The sequence below is a fragment of the Sceloporus undulatus genome, chromosome 1, assembly GCF_019175285.1.
Source record: "Sceloporus undulatus isolate JIND9_A2432 ecotype Alabama chromosome 1, SceUnd_v1.1, whole genome shotgun sequence".
Classification (NCBI taxonomy): Eukaryota; Metazoa; Chordata; class Lepidosauria; order Squamata; family Phrynosomatidae; genus Sceloporus; species Sceloporus undulatus.
Window position 1 is genome coordinate 163,980,580 of NC_056522.1, and position 21,013 is coordinate 164,001,592.

The 21,013-nt window shown below is 39.8% G+C and overlaps 1 protein-coding gene across 6 annotated transcripts in view; it reads right to left on the reverse strand.

Moving 5' to 3' along the window:
* IKZF2 (IKAROS family zinc finger 2) overlaps positions 1–21,013 on the reverse strand; it is a 125,764-nt gene that overhangs the window by 52,715 nt on the left and 52,036 nt on the right. For 4 of the 6 annotated variants that reach the window (XM_042446373.1, XM_042446369.1, XM_042446370.1 and 1 more), the window contains one exon: positions 3,464–3,733. In XM_042446373.1, coding sequence (XP_042302307.1) covers positions 3,464–3,733 — 270 coding nt within the window. The remainder of the gene's footprint in view (positions 1–3,463; positions 3,734–21,013) is intronic. The other 2 variants (XM_042446375.1, XM_042446372.1) reach the window with 1 other exon arrangement.

Consider the following 21,013-nt stretch of genomic DNA (forward strand, 5'->3'; position numbering starts at 1 on the left):
AAAACAAAACTCAGCATGTAGAAGTTCATATTTTTCATTCACTTAAATACTTTAGTTATGATAACATTGGAATACAAGTGAGTTTGCATCTGCATCCCATATTTCAAACAAGACCAGCTGGAAGGTGTCTGGGATTTACATGGGATTTACATTTACTTGGGAATCAGCTCTATTTCCCTGTAAGAATGGATGACTTATTATTATTTTTAATGGTTAAATGAGCATCTGTAACCCTGCAGATGCACAGCTGCCCTTCTCTTCAGCAGGTGTTGCTTGTTCCGTGTTTGTGCAACAAGCACAACCATCTCCAGGTTTCACTCTGGCAACCCTATTTGCAATTGTTCTCTCTAGCCCTGACTTGCTGCTGGTCATTAGCAAGGGCTGTGAGGTCTTGCACTTTGGCTCTGAAGTTCAGCCTTAATTGCATCTATGCATGCACAATTCAGAAAACATTTATTTAGACAGAGCTTACCTGGTCGCATGACAAGCAATACCTGCTGAAATTCCCTCCTTTACACAATCATTAAAGGTACAACATAGCTGACTAGGGAGGCAGGGCTTGTACCATTTTAAGATTGCAGGTGGAGGTGGGGTACAATTTCTGCATGTTTTACTAAATTTAAAAACCTTTCATAAAAACCTAACAAATCATGGAGAAAGTTTACAGTCTACACTACTCTCTATTGTGTCCCCCCCTTGCAGGGGATGTTCATGTAAAGGTAATTTTGCTCATATATGTGAGTGTATCTATATTTCCAGAATATAATCTGATGTGGCATACTCTGTTCTACCATCTCAAAACTCTACCACTTCCTTTTGTTGCATGCATATACTGTATTCCAGGAATCCTTACAACAGCAGTATAAGAAGTGCCACTTTGAACAGCCCATACTGAACAATCTTTTATGCTATAGAACTTGAAACAGCCATCTCTGAAATTAAAGTAGAAGCCTAAACATGCAATGGGAAATGTCTTTTTCCCCCACAAAAAGAAAGTTCCATATAATAAAATAGCTATGTAATGTCAGAGGTCAGCAAAGCAGAGAACAAAGCAACACATCAAAAGAGAAATCATTTCTACATGGTTGAGAACATCTGAATAGCTGATGCCATCACTGCCTTTTTGCACAGAGGGAACAAGCACTATTCCTCAATATAGGAACTCTAATGGCTCTAACAAGGGCAGTGCCTTATGTAATCTCTCTATCTTTTTTGGACACAATGCTACTTTTGAAGAAAAATACTGAAGTGCCTAAAGTGTAAAATGTCCAAATTATCTCTATATTTACCCTGCAGTAACCTAACACAAAGTGAATATCTGAGAGTTATAGCCATGGTACATTCGGGTACAATTACTTTAAACCATTACTATGCAGTAGTTGGGGAAGTTATAACTCCCAGATTACAGGAGTGTACTCCAAAACTTTCCAAGCATGACTGCTCTCCAGTCATGTCCTCCACTTTTACATATGAATCTGTTTTATACTGAGATTACTGTCCATACAGCCTTTTTTTAAACAGCAGAAGGTCCCCATACTCTCCGGAAGCCATACTACATGGCAACCTTTCTAATTGGAGATGCCAGAAACTGCACTTAAGATCTCTATGTGTCAAATACATATTCTGACACCAAGCTGTGAGCCTTCCTCATTAGCACCACTATCTACACATGCACTTTTGTCTTAAACAAAGTTTGGGAGTGCTTTTACTTTTATCCTCCTGAATTAAGGATCCTTAGGCAGGAAGTTGGACTTAATTTGACTCCATACCCAAATATGTAGGCCGTCTTCCTCCTCCTGTCACCTGGAAGTGTGGTGTTTTTTTAAATTAAGTAACTGGCTTTCAAGTTTGTTTGTTTTTAAAAATCAAAATGCCATCCTAAACAAAGTAGCTGAATCAGTTGCTCTTCAGCTTCGCTATCCTCCATATCTGCATGCAATGTTGGGCAAATGCTACTATGAAACGTCCACTTTGCATATTTTGACCTCCTTGAGATGGAATGAATATTGTCACTATTTATTTTGAATATTTTTACACTGTAGGCTCATAAAGCTATTAATGATGACTGTAATGATAAACACATCTGCTTGTAAATATATTGCATCAACACAACTAGAACATTCTTCTAAGTAAGTTTCACTTAAAACAGGATTACTGCTCCCTAGACAAACACAAACATGATTGAAACCAAAAATCCTAGTGATTTTTTTATCAATTATCTGGGGGTGGGGAGGTCATCAAATTCACTCATATTAAAAGACTCAAAAATCCAATTTTTTTTACCACTGCAAAAACTTTACAAGAATCCTGCAGGATCACACCAAGGATCCATTTAATCAAACCATGATTAGCCATGATCTGTCCTTAAGAAGTTGACAGTCTGGGGGAAAAATAGGGCCAAACAGAAACAAGGCTTGAAGAAGTATTTTTTGGAGATTAGCCACACAGTAACTTTTCTAAACATTGAGCAGGAACAGAGATTTTCTGGTTAGCAATGTACAGCTTTGTTTTTGACTTGGCTGCAACTAGCATTGTTAAGTTTCTTTTGCAGATGTGAATATAGCTTTAGTTGAAGAACAATAAACCAGATTTCTGACTTCAGAATTTTTCATTGCAGCCTATCTGCAAACCATCCACTACATTTCCTGTGTGTACATGAAAGCTAAACTGTGAATGGAGGCTAAAAGTTATTATTATAGTGAATAGTTCTTGTCAGACATAGCCTCCCTGATAGGACTAAGGAGTTTATTACACAGAGAGTGAATTGGTAAAATCCTATACAGAAATGGGATTTTAAAATCTGGGTGTTGTTTGTCAGATGTGTTGGCAAGAAAGAGAAATAACGTGAAAATAATCTGAATGGAAAGCTACTTTATACTTTCGGAATTTGTCGAAAGTAAAAAGCAGCTGGTTTTGATGACTTCATATTCAGGTTATTTTCACGTTTTTTCTCTTTCACGCGAATATAATCTGAAAAACAACCCGCAAATGCAGTTTAAATTTAGTTTCTGCATGGGATTCGTCCCATGTGATAAACTCATAAGACTTTTCTGTATGTCCTGCATGGTGATGGGTGTCGTGATTTTAGCCAGTTTACCTCCAAACAAAGGAACCTGAGAAAAGGAGAATTTTCCTGGTTTTAAGGATTTTTAGAAGCCAGTGGAAAGGAAGACTCTAATTTTATGATATCCATTTTAGGATGCCCCTTCACAATGAAGGACTCTTGACAGGAAAATAATGATTTCTCAAATGTCTTCATACAGCCAAATGGGTAAGGATCAAAATCTATGCTTTTCAATGTTCTTTATAATTAGCCAAAAGACTGATATATTTTGAAAGGAAAAGATATTCCTTGCTACACTTTATTATCACTGGTGAATCAAGACAGGCAAGAGAACAGATGTCAGGTAATATTAACATCAGATGCCAAAGGCAGTCATCACGTTTTCTTTCAGCTGCTTACCAGTGTGACTCCTTTTATGCACCATAAGCACATTGGGCCCAATGCAAACCATGCCACAGACGTCACATTTCAGTTTACCATTCGGAAGCCGGATTCCTCCCTCGCCTGACAGCTCCTGCATTTTTCTGTTCTCCAACATCTCATGGTTTTCTGTGAGAGGCTCTTCCAAGCTGCTCCCTTCATCATGACCCCTGATTCTGTCTTCCCGCCTCGAGGGCTTCCTGTCAGAATCCTCATCATCACTTTGCATTTCTAGCTTTATGGAGTTTGCTGCAAATTAAAGAGAGGAAGCATATTGATAAGATTACATTTTACACACACACACACACACACACACACACACACACACACAGCATATAACCTATTAGCCATGAGAATATCCAAGAGGAGTACTACTGTGTTAGTGTTACCGTCAGATTATAAAAATGGTAGAGGAGACTTTCCTGCAAATTATATGTAACCTGAAAACAACCTGATCTGCTATCCATGGTGTCACCAGGCTTGGGGACACCTTGTGCTGAGGGGGGGAGGTTGCCAACAGGGGGTAGCAATAGCAGCAGCCTGCCCTGCCCTGCGCTCTCATTGCCTTGCTCACCTGCAGCCTTTGCCACCACCTCAGCCACACCATAATGGGTACACTCACCCTTCTACGCAACTCGCTGCTGCCTCAGTTCCCTTTCTGGAAACAGAGCCCAGCTGGTGACAAAGCCATGAGGGGTGGAATAGGTGGAGAGCCCTATTTGTGTTACCTCTCTTCTGGGGTGCCACCTGGTGTGGTCTGCATCCCAGGCACCTGCCCAATAACACTACTGCCTGCTATGTTGGTAAATCTATCAGGAAAGAAGAGTACAGATTTGCAGAGAGGAACACATGGCATGCTCACTCCCATAAGCATGCCATAAAGTGATATTGTAGGACCTGGGACCCAGCAGTAAAACCAGTTAAATGCTATTACAACTATTTGAGCTTATAGAATCATAGAATCATAGAATCGTAGAGTTGGAAGAGACCACTAGGACCATCCAGTTCAACCCCCTGCCATGCAGGAAATCCAAATCAAAGCATTTATTATGATAAAATAATAAATGGACAATACCAATTTTAAGACTAAGGAGTTTATCACACGGAGGACATAAATAAGATGCACATGTCTACTAGTGTGGTCTGCTGCTCCTGAGTAGAAGGACCACACTAGTAGACATCTCCAGCATACGTAAAGCCACTGTGATCACTGACAATTAACTTGGCTCTGGAGACAAAGACTCAGCTTTAGAGTAGTTCCAAACATTGTAGTTACTCCACAATTAAAACAGTGAAGACAATCATTACAAAAGCTAATGAACCACTACCACCCCACCAAATTTCCCAGGTTTAAAAAAGTCAAGGAATCAGTTCAAATTCTGATAAAGCAATTTTGTGAATGTCCCCTTTGGCTGCACAGAATCATAAATGAATATATATGATTGTTGGACTATCTCATTCCATACTATCTTGTCTGACAGGCAGTGGCTCACCAGAGAGCAAGCCCTTCTTCCATAAGGAAGAACAGCAGATACTTGTTTGGGGGAAGGGGGGGGCAAGAGCAGTAGCTTGTTCACCACCAGCTGTTCCTCCTAAACCCCTCTCAGTCACTCTTCTCTGTTGAAGAACTGTATTTTGTGTGAGTCACAGTTTGTCCTGGCCCTCTAAACTAGCCTACTACCCTCAATTGCCCATGTTGAGCTAAGACTCAAGTCATAGTGTTGCAATAAAGTTCATATCACTGTCCAGGGCAACTGGCTAGGGGAATCGTCTTTTCGGCCATCCCTAGTTCTTGAAGCCAGCCTGGCTATACCATAATTCCCTTTCATTGGGAAGTACCAATGACTGAATCTGGGACCTGCATGCATGTTGGGCCCCCTCTTTGGTAGAAAATCTATGGCATAACCAAACATTGAACTTTCTTCCAGTGCTGGACCTAAACCAAGGCTGGAAATCATGTGGCTCTACAGATGTTGCCAAAATACAATTCCCATCACCCATCACCATTGGCTATGCTGGCTAAGGCTGCTGGGAGATTTAGTCAAACAATATCTGGAGGGCCACTTCCTTTGGTCTACAACCATTACTGCAACCCTTTTCCCTGTAAACATAGCAATGGTGATAGCACATACATTTCTATACCACTTATCAGTGCACTTAAGCTCTCCCTAAGCGACTTACAATGTGTAAACTAATTGCCCCCAACAAGCTGGGTACTCATTTTAGTGACCTCAGAAGGATGCAAGCCTGAGTTGAGCTTAAGCTTCTGGCTGGGACTGAACTCACAACCTTGAGACTGTGAGTGAGTGGCTGCAGTACCAGCACTTAAACACTGCGCCACCATGGCTCCCTGATGTAGAGAACATAAGTAAGATGCACAGGTAAAAAAACGGTTCTTGAAACCATCCATCTTTGTCCTGAGCATGAAAAAAATATTTAACTAAACAAATGAACAAAAAAAAATTGTTGCTACAAATGTGTAAGGAAAGGAAAACAAAGGCCTGTTACAGACTGCCAAAATAAAGCTGCTTTGGGTCTCATAGAGGTATGCTGTTTAAATGATGCATGCACCCTAAGAATCCAGAAGCTGCACCAAAGCTGCACTCTAGTGCTTAGGAATGGAGTGTGGCTTTGGCGTGACCTCTGGACTCTTAGGACCCATGCATCATTTAAATAGCATAACTCCAAAGAGACCCGAAGAAGCTTTATTTTGGCAGTCTGTAACAGGCCAAAGGCTTTTTTTTAAACCACATTTTTGCTTTCTTTGTTAGTTTCCTTCCCTTCTTTCTGAAATAATACAGTTTGCTTTTCAGACACACTAGTCTCCGATGCCATCCACTGGAGTAATGCATAACAATAGCCAGTAGGTCGAAAACTGAAAAGATTTTAGACCCACCTGAGAAAATTTATGAGCAACATCTTATTTCTGATAATGAATGTTCCCTTTGGAACTCTAGCTAGAATCCACTTAGGAAAAACAGCAAAACAGAAGTCAGCACTGATAGTCCAACCTTCCATCAAAACATGTTCAAATGCAGTTTTTATAAGATCCCCAACTTGGTAGTAGAGAAACTGCTAAACCTCACGCATACCCTGCAATGGTCCTGGTCCTCCTAATTATGCACACTGTGAAACTTTTCCATCCTCTCTCTTTTCACCCCTTTCCATCACCAGGCACCTGCCAGGAGAGCTTGTTGCTGTGTGGAGATTTCCTCTCCAACTGGGAATTAACAAAAGAAATGCATGTCTCCAAGGAGGGGAATGCTGCTACAGCAAGGATCTTGTCAGCAATTTATAAGCAGTCTGTTAGGTAATTCCATCCACCTTAGCATTGTTTCATTCACACATATGAACTTAACTATGAATACAATTTATTTGGGGTACAATGCAGTCAACAAAAAGTACTTTAAGACCAAATGATGGTAATACAGGAGATTTCAGCACATGCTCAATTGGTCAAACCTCAGCATTATTACTGTTCCATGGATTGTTTATCTAAATACTTTCTTTTTTTCTTTTTTGCATGTCTACTTGGTTAACTTTTTTGAAATATTATGCAACTGGGGCTTTATGACAGTGACTTACCCCAAGGCCATAGATTGAACCTACATCAGAGAAAGAAATGAAACACAGCTTTGTATTTTTCTCCATGAATGATAAACACTGCTATATGTACAGACACAGTTCAAATCTATATAACACTTTGGGGAAAAATTACTTTTTTGGATTACAACTTCCAGAATCCCCAGTCAGCATGGCCACTTCTTATGATGACTGGTAGATTTTTGGAAGTTGTTAGTCCAAAATAGTAACTTAACCAACTTTGATCTAACTACATACATTTGACCAGATCTGCACAATAGATCCAATAGTGAAAATTGTAACTGAAAGACATGTTATAAAGTTTTCCTGTTGTGCTTGGCTATCCAAGTTTGGACATTTAGTGTTCTCCCAGCTCTTTATGACTGATCATGTCATTTACATCTTTAATTATAGCTTTCCCATTGTTCACTTCTAAATATGGCATTTCTTTGAATGACCACATCTTCCTATATTCTTTTTAACTCTTGAGTTTCTCTGTTTACCTTGGTATAAATATTTTACACTCAGTGAATTATAGTCAACTGGTATATAACAGTTAAAATAAGATCACTTTCATTTTTGAAGATACTGAGCTACCAAAAATCGCTTTTTCTCTCTCTTTGCTAATAGATACTATATAATGGAAGGGCCAGACTAATCTTTCAGTAGTAGAGATTCAACAAAGTGGGTACAGTAAATGACCCCTTCAAGGGCAAACTGTATCTTTGGGGTAGATTGCCTTTCGGTAGGAAAGCAATGGAGAGATAAAATATCTGTTCTCCATCTAGTCAACACCACTTCTTCCCAGTCTAATTAATCTCTGTGACATTATTCATCAGCTGGCAGTTCCAGTTCCACACTCAAAGTTTACCTGACTTGCCTTTGTGACATCACAATAAGTTACAACTGCAATATCACAAGGACTTGCTGCCTAGTCTTATTTGGACCAAAAAGCTCAAAAGAACAGGGTGGATCTTTGAATGGGATGGCAAGCATCTGTTTCTTTGAAATAAATGAAAATTCAGTTAGCTTTAAGGGATGAGACTGAATTTTGCAGTTCCTCAAAGAATAAATCTGATGGGTAAAGCAGGAATCATCACCCACTGTTTCATGGCCATCAGCAGTTAGTCAAACTATCAATGATGTGTGCCTTCCACTGCACCAAACCAGAAACATATATATATATATATTAGCTGTGTTGAAAGCCCAAGAATGATATAAGATCACTGACAGAGTATCCCTCCTCCTCTTAATTCCCAGAGGAAGATAATCTACTAGGGCTAAAAAAAAAAAAAGAAGCAAATTCTGTTCCAAAACTGGGCATGACTCCAGATTGATATGGGTCAGCAGCTTCCAAGTTTCATCCAAGAACCCTTAGGGCTGCTTTAGAGTACTCAATGCAATCCCCCTTGCCAAAATATCACATATTTGAAATTGGTCTGAACTCTGGGGCAGTTTTAATTAAGCTGGTTTACCAGAGTCTCCTTCTAGGCAACTGGCATCTGCCCCTATTGTCAGGTGGTACCGACAATGATTTTCAGGACAGGTTAACTCCTAAATGCATGGCAAACTTGTGATGCCTCTACCTAACAAACCTTGAATGAATTTTGCTTGTGAAGATCTCTCTAAGTCTTCTCTATTAAGAAACATGAATACTCATGTTGGACAAGGAGGGATGAGTAAAACAGGAACAGTACATTGAACTGATGTGTTGGTGGGAAGAGTATTTTTGCTGTCTGTCTGTCTGATTTAAAAACAGATAAACTGCAAGCACTTCTGACAAGTTTCTTCTGAATCCCAGAAGTATGTACAGTGGGCCCTCGCCTTATGCGGGGATCCGTTCCGGATCCCTCCGCGTAAGGCGAATTCTGCCTATGCTCAAGCCCCATTGTAAACAATGGGGCTCGTGCACGGTGGCGCAGCAGCGTGCGGGGAGCAACAGGCACGCGCGCCCATTCAATTGAATGGGACGCGCCGCCCCTTCCGCCCCGCATATGCTCAAGCCGCGTAAGGCGTGCCCGCATATGACGTGGGCGCGCTGTAATTCATAACTAATACACACACACACACACACACACACACACCATTATATTATATTACATTACATTACATTGGCTAATGAACAGGACTTAATTTATTTTGCCCAATTATTTATAAAGATTCTGTTTGTTAATCACTCCAATATATACACACACATGCACACACACACACATGCACGCACACACCTGGGCCGAGATCACGCCACTATCTCTGGATTAAAAAGAAAGGCTAAACATTCTTGAAACTAGTTGACAGCCTTAGTATAAATATGAACTACAACAATAAATAAACAAAACCAGCTGGAAGGTGTCTGGGATTTACATTGTAACTGTCTGCCGAGAAGATGACACCTGTCTGGCTGTTAGCTGGGTTGCCAACTTTTCATTGCAAAATCCTGGCACCTGATAAAAGGCCTGTAGGTAGAGTGAGTCTATGCAAGTTAGGGACAGAGCCAGCATGGGCACTGAGAGGCAGGGAGAGTCAGCAGAGATTTTTGGGGATACTTGGGTGTTCAGCTTGCAATTATCAGTAGGTCTTCTCTGGCTGGTAACTTCTGTGTTTTGAACTGACATAGGAGTTAATACTCCAGTGAAATGCTGCTAGCCATCTTGGAGTGCTACTTTAAAAAGGCTGAGCTTGGACATCTCTTTGTCATTCTGGCTTTATCTAACCGGCTGTTATTTCTTGGCCAAACTGGGAAAAAATGTGTAGGTCCAGTTGCCTCTTCTGGGAGAATCAAATCTGCCAGATTTCAGGTGATAGGTACATAAATTTTTGTGCTAGAGCTGCCATTATATTTAAAGTGTGTGTGGTGGTGGTGGTGGTGGGTGTTAAAGAGGTACCTCCTTGTCCAAAAAATAATGTCTGAACCAAGTTGTGTTAATGACAAAATGTTAATGACAAGCCTCTTAGAGGTTTCCCATTCACAGGGTCACCATAGATTAAAGCCAGTTTGGCTTAGAATTTGGGTTTCAACCAAATCCTGTGCGCCTTCCTAATCTATATTTTCTTCCAGCTAGGGAGAAATATGCACACAAACAAGCTTCTGTGTGGTTATCTCTCGATCAATCAAGAAACATGCATAGATCTGAAGCAAGTGGCAATATGAAGCCCAGCTCAAACTAGAATGTGCACTACATTCTTTTTAAGGACACTGCTACATGAACATTTGCATGTGTACCCCTGGTTTGGTGTGACTTGTCACATGAGAATCTTTTTAAAATACATAAATGGATTGGAGTGGCAGTGTGGTCAGGCCAGCATGACTATGATCCTTCCAAAACTATTTTCCATTTCCCATGACCTCTTTTCCTCTCTGAGGAAACATCAAGTACATTTTGTCCTTGACCCTGATATTATCTTTGACATTGTACCTGTCCCCAGGCTGGGGATATCAGTAGATCAAAAGTCGACCTATCTTTGTTTTGTTCACAGTAAACCTGAGCAAGGTGCAAGAAATTTTGCACTTCAACTAATCTAAGGACAGTGGTAACCATGAGGGAATGCATGCAAGGCAAACAATTCTGGGAGACAGCAGAAAGCTGAAGCCATGACTTGGAAGCATTTTGAGAGCGGTTACACTACGAACTGCACAATCTGAAGCAGTTTGGCATCATTTTATAAAATCAGCAGCAGAACACAACAGAGCCAACATCGATTTTATGTTATACTTCTGCTTTATAGCCTGGAAGGCTGTACACGGTTGAACTAGGCCTTGTACTCCATCAGCTATCATACTTTAAGAATATGTAAAGAAATAACCATTATAAAGAATTGTTTCTGCCTACATATTTGAGGCTTACACTCACATTTCTGTGCCTGCAGTGACAGATGGCAACGCAAAAAAATATAAAATAGTTCAGAATGCAAACTTTTCTTCAGTTCCATGTGTGTCACAGTCCTTAGCATAAATAAATGGCATTGTCGTATCTCATTAAATCTATACATCTGTGTAGCTACTTGCAGTTTCTGGTGATTCTCTGACATAGTGTTCAAACCAACAGCTTTTTGCTCACATGTTTCTTTTCTCACAATGGCATCTTTAACGTACAAGAAAGGCAAACAAAGGCAAAGCCATACAGTAAATATTTCTGAATTGCTCATACAGAATATTTGCCATTCATCTCCTCTGCTGTACTTTAAAGATAATATGCCTAGCAGCAATTATATCCTCGCTAGGTTTGTATGCTTAGCAGAAGATTTTTTCTTTATCTTTTTTTAAAAAAGTATAAAACACTTATATACCTAGCCTACAGAACAAAATTCTAATACTGTGCTAACTTATTTGACCAAACTATAGCAGTGATTAAAATAACAGAGAGCCTGTACATTTCAGACAGAAATCAGAAGTGTCAGTGTTGGTGCCTGGGCCCCAGCAGAATGCACAGCCCTGAACCAGAAGCTCTTTTCAGTTACAGCACTACGATCTCTACCATGGAGCAATTCTGATACTCATTCATATGGTTATCTACTCTCCTTGGTTGCATGCAACAGCTTTCTTCCTGCCTTTGTTGCCCAATGAGTTAAAAGCATCCTTGTCACTTCATCTCCATACTCACAAGGTTTAGAAAATTTTGAAGCAGGCTCAAGTCTATGAAAGCCCATGCTACGAATGTGTTTCTTTCAGTTAGCCTCATAGGTGTTACAAGCTCCGTTTGCATACTGATTTTCCAGACTTTGAATTTTGTTTGGTTTACCCAGGCAATGTCCTACCCAACCTGTCTTGGTGTTTTTTCCTGATCCTTGCAGCAGGTCAAGGGAAATGAATAGGCTATATAGTTGACAGTGTTGCCCTGGAGCTAACAAACACATCACAGTGAAGGGAACCTTCAAACTCAGGGTGGGGGACCTGTGTTTCCCTCTTGATCTTGTTGGAATACAACCTCCATCATCCCTGATCATTGGCCACATTAGCTGGGGCTGAATTCAGAAACATCTTGATGGAAACAGGTTCTTTGCTGCTGCTGTAACAGTAATGGCTCCCTGTATAGGCCAGTAGCACCAAGACCAAATCTTGCTTAGTTTTAGCCCGCGTGGCCTTCCAACAATATGCACCAGTGAAATAGCTAAGACTTAAACATATTTCTCTTTAGCTTGAGTGTACTCATAATTCTTTCAACATTGCCCCCTACATGATCCTGAGGAACACGCCTAAATTTTTGCCACATCCTGTCATTCGTACACCCCAAAACTGGGAGATATCAACAGTGACCCACAGTACTCCAGAACCTCCACGTAGTGCTCTAAATCATTTTGATACATTTTGGGGAGATCACATTGTTGGGGCCTAGAAAACAATTATTTACAAACAGGAAATTATATACTTGTCATTTTCTGGTTGTAAAAAAAGGCCCATCCATACATTTCATAAGCCAAAAATGTGTGACATTTTGGTCAAAACATTTTTAGGGCTGCTTAGGAATACAGGGATCATTAGGGGTTGGCAAAAACATTTCAGGACTATATGTCGTCCATGGGGGACAGTTTGCTCACCTCTAGTCTAGAAAAATCATACAGGTGAATTCATTCCCTGCCTTTAATGGGTAGGGCATGGATTTGGATAACTAACGCCATTTTTCCTGTCTTGTTAGCCAGCATGAGCAGTGACTGACAAACACCAGGATAAAAGAGCTGATCAAGAGGCCCCACTGATTTGGACATGGCCCAGTGAGTGTTAATTTGTTCACACTGAACACGAGACTGTCCTGTTCCATATCGTGAACTACTTTTGAAAGGATCCTTCAGATAGCAGATTCCTATGTAGCATGAGTAGATTATCAGAAGAGAACAAAGCTCCAGTTCTCTGTGGACAGACAGAAAGAGTTCTTGGGATCCTGTCCACAAGAAGTACCTTCATGGATCTTGCACAACATGAAAAACAAAATTTAGTGGCTTAGCAATATGGCTTTGCCACTCAGAACATGCCTCTAAGACATCTTGTTATCCAACTATGGGATCATGAATAGATAAAGACTTGTCTTATTTCCTGTTGCTTTACTGATTTGGAACCTTTCATTAAATGTGCCTCATAAAGTATATAATCTGTTTCCATTTTCAACAGAGCCAGTAGACCAGGAAAAAATGAAACAGAAACAGCCTTTAGAAGATATAGCTTCGCAAAGAACAGAGTCGTGCTTATTCATTTCTTCATCTTTTTGCTTAATCATTCAGTTAATATGATCAGGGAGATGTTTGCATGTTTTTCCTATGCTCATGCCCATGCGTTAACAACCATAACAATTTAGAAACTATAAGAACAGTCACCCAGAACTCAGAATTTTAAAAGGTGACATGAAATGGCAGTCTGTGGCACAAGAGGTGAAGTAGTTTAGATAACAGTTGAAGATAACAGGGCTTTTAGGTTCATCTCAGACAGACTAAGCTCTAGTCTTTCACCACTCTGCTCAGAGAAGGGGATGGTTCATCTTTTTTTAAATAAGAGTTAAGGTACAATAGTTACACTGACCCATGAATAAGTTGACCCAGGCTTTTTGAGTCCATTTTTTTGACTAAAATCTCTAATAATAATAATAATAATAATAAATAATAATTTGTTTTATTTATATACCGCTATTCCAGAGATCATAGCGGTGAACAGCAAGTAAGCTAATTAGCAAGTAAGCTAATTTGCCCCCAACAGTCTGGGTACTCATTTTAGCTCCCTCCTCGGAAGGATGCAAGCCTGAGTCGAGCTTGGGCCCTTTTGCTGGCCTAGACCTATAGACAAGTATATACAATACTTGCTTCAGAAACTAGAAAACTTGTCCAAATGAGGTAAATTAAATAAACTTAATTAACAAAGACTTGCTTGAAGGAAGCAAAAGGGGTCTTGTAGCATCTTTGAGACTGAGAGAAAGAAGTTGGTAGCATAAGCTTTTGTACACTAAGTTTTCTTCATCAGATGCTGTAATAGTCATAGATTTGGTCTACAAAAGCTTATGCTGCCAACTTAAGGAAGCCAACAAAAAAAGAAAAGAAAAGAAAAGATTCTGTTTAAAGGAAAGAAAGCAATAAATTAAGGATGCAAAAAAGGGGGATTTTGAGAACATATTGCTTGTAGCATCAATCCCAACAACTAATAATTCTTTAAATACATCTGGACAGGAAGCCAGCCAGGATGGCAGTTGTATGAATGGATAACAATGAAATTAAAGGAGTCCTTGGGAAGAATAAGGAGAATTTGCAGAGAAGCTGAATGAATTCTTTTCATCTGTTGTCACCAATGAAGATTCAGGGAAAATACACATACACAGCTAATGTTTTCCATGCCATGAGAAAGTGAAGCATAGAGATGTGAAAGTAAGTTCTAGACTTCTGACCAATTATAATCAAATAAAGCACCATATCCAGATGGTTATACAAAATATATAACATATGCCTAAGATTATTCTTTGACACAGTTAGATTCATGTCTAATGTCTAAAATATCTAAAATCAATTCCAAGTCAACTGGTGTGAAGTATTATTAAGAATTAAATTGTCAAGCATATAGAAAGGTAAGCACTGCTTTTTTTAAAAGGTCAATATGTTTTCTGCAAAGGTAACTCCTGTCTCACGAACCTTTTAAGACTTCTTTGAAAGTGTCAATAAGCATGTGGAGAAAAATGATCTACTGGGACTTCCACAAGGCTTTTAATACAGCCCAACATCAAAGACTACTGAGTAATCTAAGCAATCATACGATAAGAGGAGATAACCCCTTATAGTGTGGGACCTGGTTGAAGAAGAAGAAATGGAAAGTAGCAATAAATGGTTCATTCTCATAGTACTGAGACTGATGGTTTTGAATGTGTTCCCGGCTGATCTGAAGTTGGGACTGAGTCTAGAGATATCCATGGTTTCTAATCACATTGGAATGTTTAGGGTGATTGAATAAAAACAGTGTGAAGATATCCGAAGTGGTCTCTTCAAACTGGGAAAATGGACAATATAATGGCAAATGAGATTCAGGACTTTATCACAAGAGCTTCAGTCTTGAATCAATATTGCCACAATCGTGCTATTAAAACATACTGGTTTTCGTGTTTTCCACCATCAGTGGTCCTTCTGCTCTATTCCTCATTGCCCCTTAACCCTGCCTCCCCACCCTATGACCTGCCTTTTTGAAATTTTTATTTTTATTTGTAATGCAATTCCAGAGTTATGGGAATGGGATTTAGAAAAATAAAAGGATGAAGAAGGAGAAAAGAAAGTGAAGGAAGATGGGGGGGGGGGGGGGGAGAGAAGAAAACAGTTTGCCTGGGAATACCAAGGGAGAGGGGGAAGGAGACTGACACCATGTGACTGGCCAATATTGGGACTACTGCAGGTTGCCAATATCACACCTGTGGACTAATCGGGTGGCAGCGTGGTTGGCCAATTATTTATGGGTTTCCCATCAATGAAAATATGCCCTCTAACAATGAGGCACAACAGCACCACATCAGAGGTGATGCCATGTAACAGGTACTGCCAAAGCTGTCATTGGCCTGATACAGACTGGCTAAAATAAAGCTGCTTCGAGTCACTTTGGACGTATATGCTGTTTCAATGATATATGCGTCCTAAGAGTCCAGAAGTTGCATCAAAGCCACGCTCCAGTCCTAAGGACTGGAGTGCAGCTTTGGTGCAGCTTCCAGACTCTTAGGACATATGCATCATCGAAACACCATACCTCCAAAGAGACTCGAAGCAGCTTTATTTTGGCCTGTCTGTACAGGGCCATGATCTTCCTAAAATTGCAGTTTAAAACATGTTTGCAATAAGGTCCTCAGTATAGGCAAGTATTATTTTGGCATAAAGTCCAACTTCACATAGAATCAGTGGTGGAAGAAACTGATCTAGAAATGGATTGTGCAGTCATGATAGATAGCTCAATGAAAAGGCCAACCCCAACATGTGGCTGTTGAAAAGAAAAAGAAGCAAATTCCATGTTGGTCATTATTAGAAAATGAAAATGTAACTCCGATATCATACTGCCCTTATACAAATCCATATGAGCCACACTTGGAATAATATGCACTGTTCTTTTCCGTTCAGCATATGGTTTTTTTGTTTGGTTGTTTGTTTTTAAAGGGATATTTTTGAGCTTGAAAAGGTGCAGAAAAGGGTAAATAAAATGATCAAGAAACTGAAGCAACTCCCCTATGAGGAAGAAATATAGTGTTTCAGAATGTTCCCTTTACGGGGGGAAATGGAGACAGATGACAGAGGTATATCAAATTATATCGAGGTGGCCTAAGACCTTCAGTTGTCTGAAGCAAATATTCCCCTTTCTCCAATTTCAGCTCATCAAAGCCAAAAGTGGGGATAAAGAAAAACAGAAGGGATAGATTAGAGTACAGGAAAACATACATATTGTGAATTATGAAAAGAGAAAATCTGAGAGGGGATTAATATGGTAGACAGCAAGAAAATGGGGAAAGTAGAGACACGTGGTATCTAAAGTCAGGAATATAGAGACTGCTATACAGGGTAAAGAGAAATACTAAGAGGTAAGGTGCATGAAGAAGTAGAAGGTAACAAACCTTGGGGTACAATCAGAAGGAGTGGTAGGTAAGAGATGGGGAACACAGATGGGGAAAGCCTAGCACACAATTGGAATGCAAAGTAATAAAGGTGTGAAAGGAAGAGAAGAGAGGAAAGATGGGCATGCAATTTCCTGAAAGAGTAAAGAAGCAACCCAACAACCTCTACATAAAATAGCTTGTAAAAACCAGAGACAAAGAATGACAGGGACTATGGCCACATGCAGTAAACTTCAAAGAACAACGGCTGTCTTGCAACTGCAGCCAAAAACATGTACAAGGAATGTTGTTCATTGTATCTGCCTCTTGGGGTCCACTATTGGCTTTTTAGGGGTGAAATTCCATCCCTATTTTGAGCCACCATGACCTTGCAGTTTGCAAAATGGTTTTAGAGGCCACATTTTCCTCTTCCTGTCCTAGGTCTCACTGAAGGTTGATTAGACCTTAATATAACATGAGACTTAATATAGGGATCTCTAGCCAATTTGATTGGCCTTAGGAAATTCCAATGAAACTTAGTTAAAAAATAACGATGCCAAAATATGTTACCTGTACGTAAGTAAGAGGACAAGAGAAGCCCATGCTCTAAAACTATGGCTACCGTTGCCTGCTATGAAACATAAAGTCTAGTTTTGAATGCTCTGCAAACACAAGCTCAAGTCAAGGTATTTTTCTCTTAATTGTTTGGGGGTTTATTTGTGCTAGAAAAAAAAGAGATAGTTATGCCTTGAAGAGAGATCTCTGGCAAGAAAATGTATGGGAGCACTATATAGCATTACTTACTGATTTACCAGAAATATTTATAAATTATTCTGCAAGGACAAGGAATAACAGTATAAAGGCATTAGACATGCAACATATGAGAGAGCAGAGGAACGTCCTGTTTCTCGGTAGTAAGTGCTTGAACTAAATAGAAGAAGGGATGCCACAAAGGTTAGTGGACCTGTCTGGCGCTCAAGGAAACATATTTTGCTATTCTCATATGCAAAACTGCTTAAAACCGAAATGTATGGGAATCATAAAACCAAATTCAATTAGCATCTCAACTAGAGTAGACTCACTGAAATAAACAGAGATGACTAATATAGCCTGTTCGCATTAGCCAACAACAAAACTGGATTTAGGCCATTCAATTCCACTGAATTAATTCTGATGTTTGTTGTGGGTTTTTCAGGCTATGTGGCTGTGTTCTAGAACATTTCGCTGGCATCTGTGGCTGGCTTCTCTGAAGATGGCCATGTAGCCTGACCCACAAAAAACTATGGATGCCAGCTGTGAAAGCTTTCGACTTCACATAATTCTGATGTGCAACACATAACTTATTTGAATGGCTCTGTAATCGTTTTAAAATTAAATGTCTAGGTTGGAAATTTAAACTGCTGTATGTATGTATGTATTTTAAATGCTTATAGGAAAGCATTTTTAAATGTTTATATAGGGAAAATGTAGAATGTAGAAGCAGTTTTCTGTCTTAAGTAATCCAAGTTATGAGTTCAGGAATCAACAGTTAATTTTCATATCATCACATTTAATATTTGAGAAATAGGGGTAGGTTCTGTGTATGGTTTTTTTTTTTATTGTCTCCCTGAACCAACTTTCATGTTCAAAATTTAATTTAAACAAAAAATAACTTTTCCAATGTTTGTGGGAGACAGCACACTTAAGCAACAAGTGAAACCAGGCTTCAGTGGCTACCTTGTGACAAAGTTACTCAATTCCTGAAAAAGGAAATAATAATAATAATAAAAAATCTTGCCTTATTTTTCTCCCTTCGATGTGGCCAATCAAAGAAGCAGAGAACTGGGTTTTTGTGGGTTTTTCGGGCTATGGGGCCATGTTCTAGAAAATTTTTCTTCCTGACGTTTCGCCAGCATCTGTGGCTGGCATCTTCAAAAAATGCTTGCCTGGAAATATTGGGTGTATATATATACTGTGTGAGCCTGGGAATGCAGGAGTGATTTGCATGTGTCTTGTTCTGTGCTGATGGCTGGCCTCAGGCTGGGAGGCTGATGCAAAAGAGGATTAATGTCTGCTAATTGGTGATCATTATCTGCTGGGAAAGCCCCTGACTCTGAATGGTTTCCCATTTGCATTTGTGGAGTCGTTATTTTGCTATTCCTCAGGACTGGTAGCCAAATTTTGTTCACTTTAAGGGTTTCTTCTTTCTGGTTGAAATTAGGACTCAGCAAATGCAAATGGGAAACCATTCCCCCAACATGTACGCTTTTGCATCTTTTTTTTTTTAAAGGACTGGCACAATAGCAGGGAAATGGCATAGCAAAATAAGCAAGAGCAAAGCTGTAGTGAAATGTAGCTGAGGGCTATAAGAGCGGAACATGTCATTACAAAATCTTTCTACTGGAATGCTGAAGATTTTCCCTAACAGATGTCATTTATTTATTGGCAAAATAAAACTCCACAACCATGAGCAGTGAAAGCATGTGTATACATAAAACACACATACATAAAACCAAGCGAGATCTCAAGTAGTAAAATCTGATGTCCCAAATAACAGGTTACTGTAGGGGGGAAAGGTGGTTTTGCATTCAAGAGATGAACAGGCTCGAGATTTAGCACATCATATAGTGTAGCCCTGGATATCTGAACAGAGGTGTGAACCTTTACTTATTTCATTCTTGCATGCAGAAACAAATAATTCCCAACTTCTCCCCACTGGAGACCACAAAAAAAATCAGCATTTTTCTTGCTATTTCATGCTTCATATTTTTTTGGAATACACTGCTTTCTACTGACTGGTGGTTTGTTTGTTTGTTTGTTTGTTTGTTTGTTTTTTGGTTTTTTGGGGGGGAATACTCTGTTTTCTACTGACTGTTTTCTAACTAAGAGGTTAATGAAAAATGAAGGTCATTTTTTAACACAAAAAGCAAGGGTGTTCAAATTTTTTCCTGCAAAGAATTTTTTCAGCCCTGAAATTCCAAAAATCCCATGGCTGCTGACTATCCCCTAACTTTTCAGCTATGCCATTGTTTTTGAGGGCAAGAAAATATGTTAATATTCTTTACAAGCCTACTTCTAAACAGCAAACTCCAAAATTCCTTTAGGGAGCAGTTTGCAATTCTTTCTTTTGCATCCTGCCTGTTTCTGGTACTGCTATCTTTTCCTTCTCCAGCATCCCCTCACTCCTTCAGTATTTTTCTGAAGGGAAACATGCAAATCCAGTTTAACTGGTTAGCTCACCATCACTGGATGAACCAAGATGGTAGAATTCAAAGACATAGCAACAGAAATATGAAAGTTGTGGTTCTGGTGATGACATGACCATGTGATTGGTCTAATCCATTACAAAGCAGACTAAAGACAGAAAATGGCAGAAACTGACTAGTGGCCATGTACAGCTCATATGTGAGACCACTCAGAAATATCATCAGTGCACTACAGTGGACCCTTTCTATCTGCAGAGGTTCAGTTCTGAGATCCCCACAGATGACCAAAAAAACAACAACCCATGGATGTATGTCCCATCAGTGCACCACTGTGCACCACATGCCACCACTGAATAATATGGTGTGTTACAATCTTCAGGTGGCCAAATCCACAGATTGTCAGTCTGCTGATAGGGAGGATCCACTGTAAAAAACGTTATGGAAATAATGCTCTTGCTTGCCTACAGCCAGAATCCCAATCTGAAACAGTTACTTGCCTACTGGAGGACAGGCAGCATGGCTAAGGGGACAGTTTCAAGATCTTTCCACAAACCCAGTTGCCACTCTGCTCATACATCTACTTGGGAAATGTCATTACAGGATCTAATCACATCCCCTGCAATATTAGAGGTACTTTCATTTGCTCATCCCCTAATATTCACATTGGACCAACAGGCTAATCTATGTGCCAGAAGATAAATGGACATAAATCAGGCATTAGGAGTGGAAGTACATAAAAGCAAGTTGCATAACACTTTTACTTTCCTGAGCATTCTATCTTGCCCCTTTGAACAAAAAAATCTACAGTGTGAATGGGCAACATAAGCAGCAGAACTGGAATACATCCATAAACTCCAGTCCATCAACTATATAGCTGCAGCCTCAGACCAGACTAAGGCTAACGGAGGTGTTGCATGTGAGTGTTTAGTAGGGGAGTTCTGTTCTAGTGCCTTCTTAGATTACTCAGTATCGATAGTGAGGAAGCTACTGCAGTTGCCTGCAACAGCTGTGGCATATTTGTGTTCTTGCCATTGGATGCCAATAGCTACACCTGCATCAAGTGTCAATTGGTTGTCTTCTACAGGCCTGTTCAGACAGCCAAAATAAAGCTGCTTCGAGTCACAGTGGAGATATGGTGTTTCAATGATGCATGCGTCCTAAGAGTCCAGAACTCACACCAAAGCCTTGCTCCAGCCCTAAGGACTGGAGCATGGCTTTGGTGTGGCTTCTGGACTCTT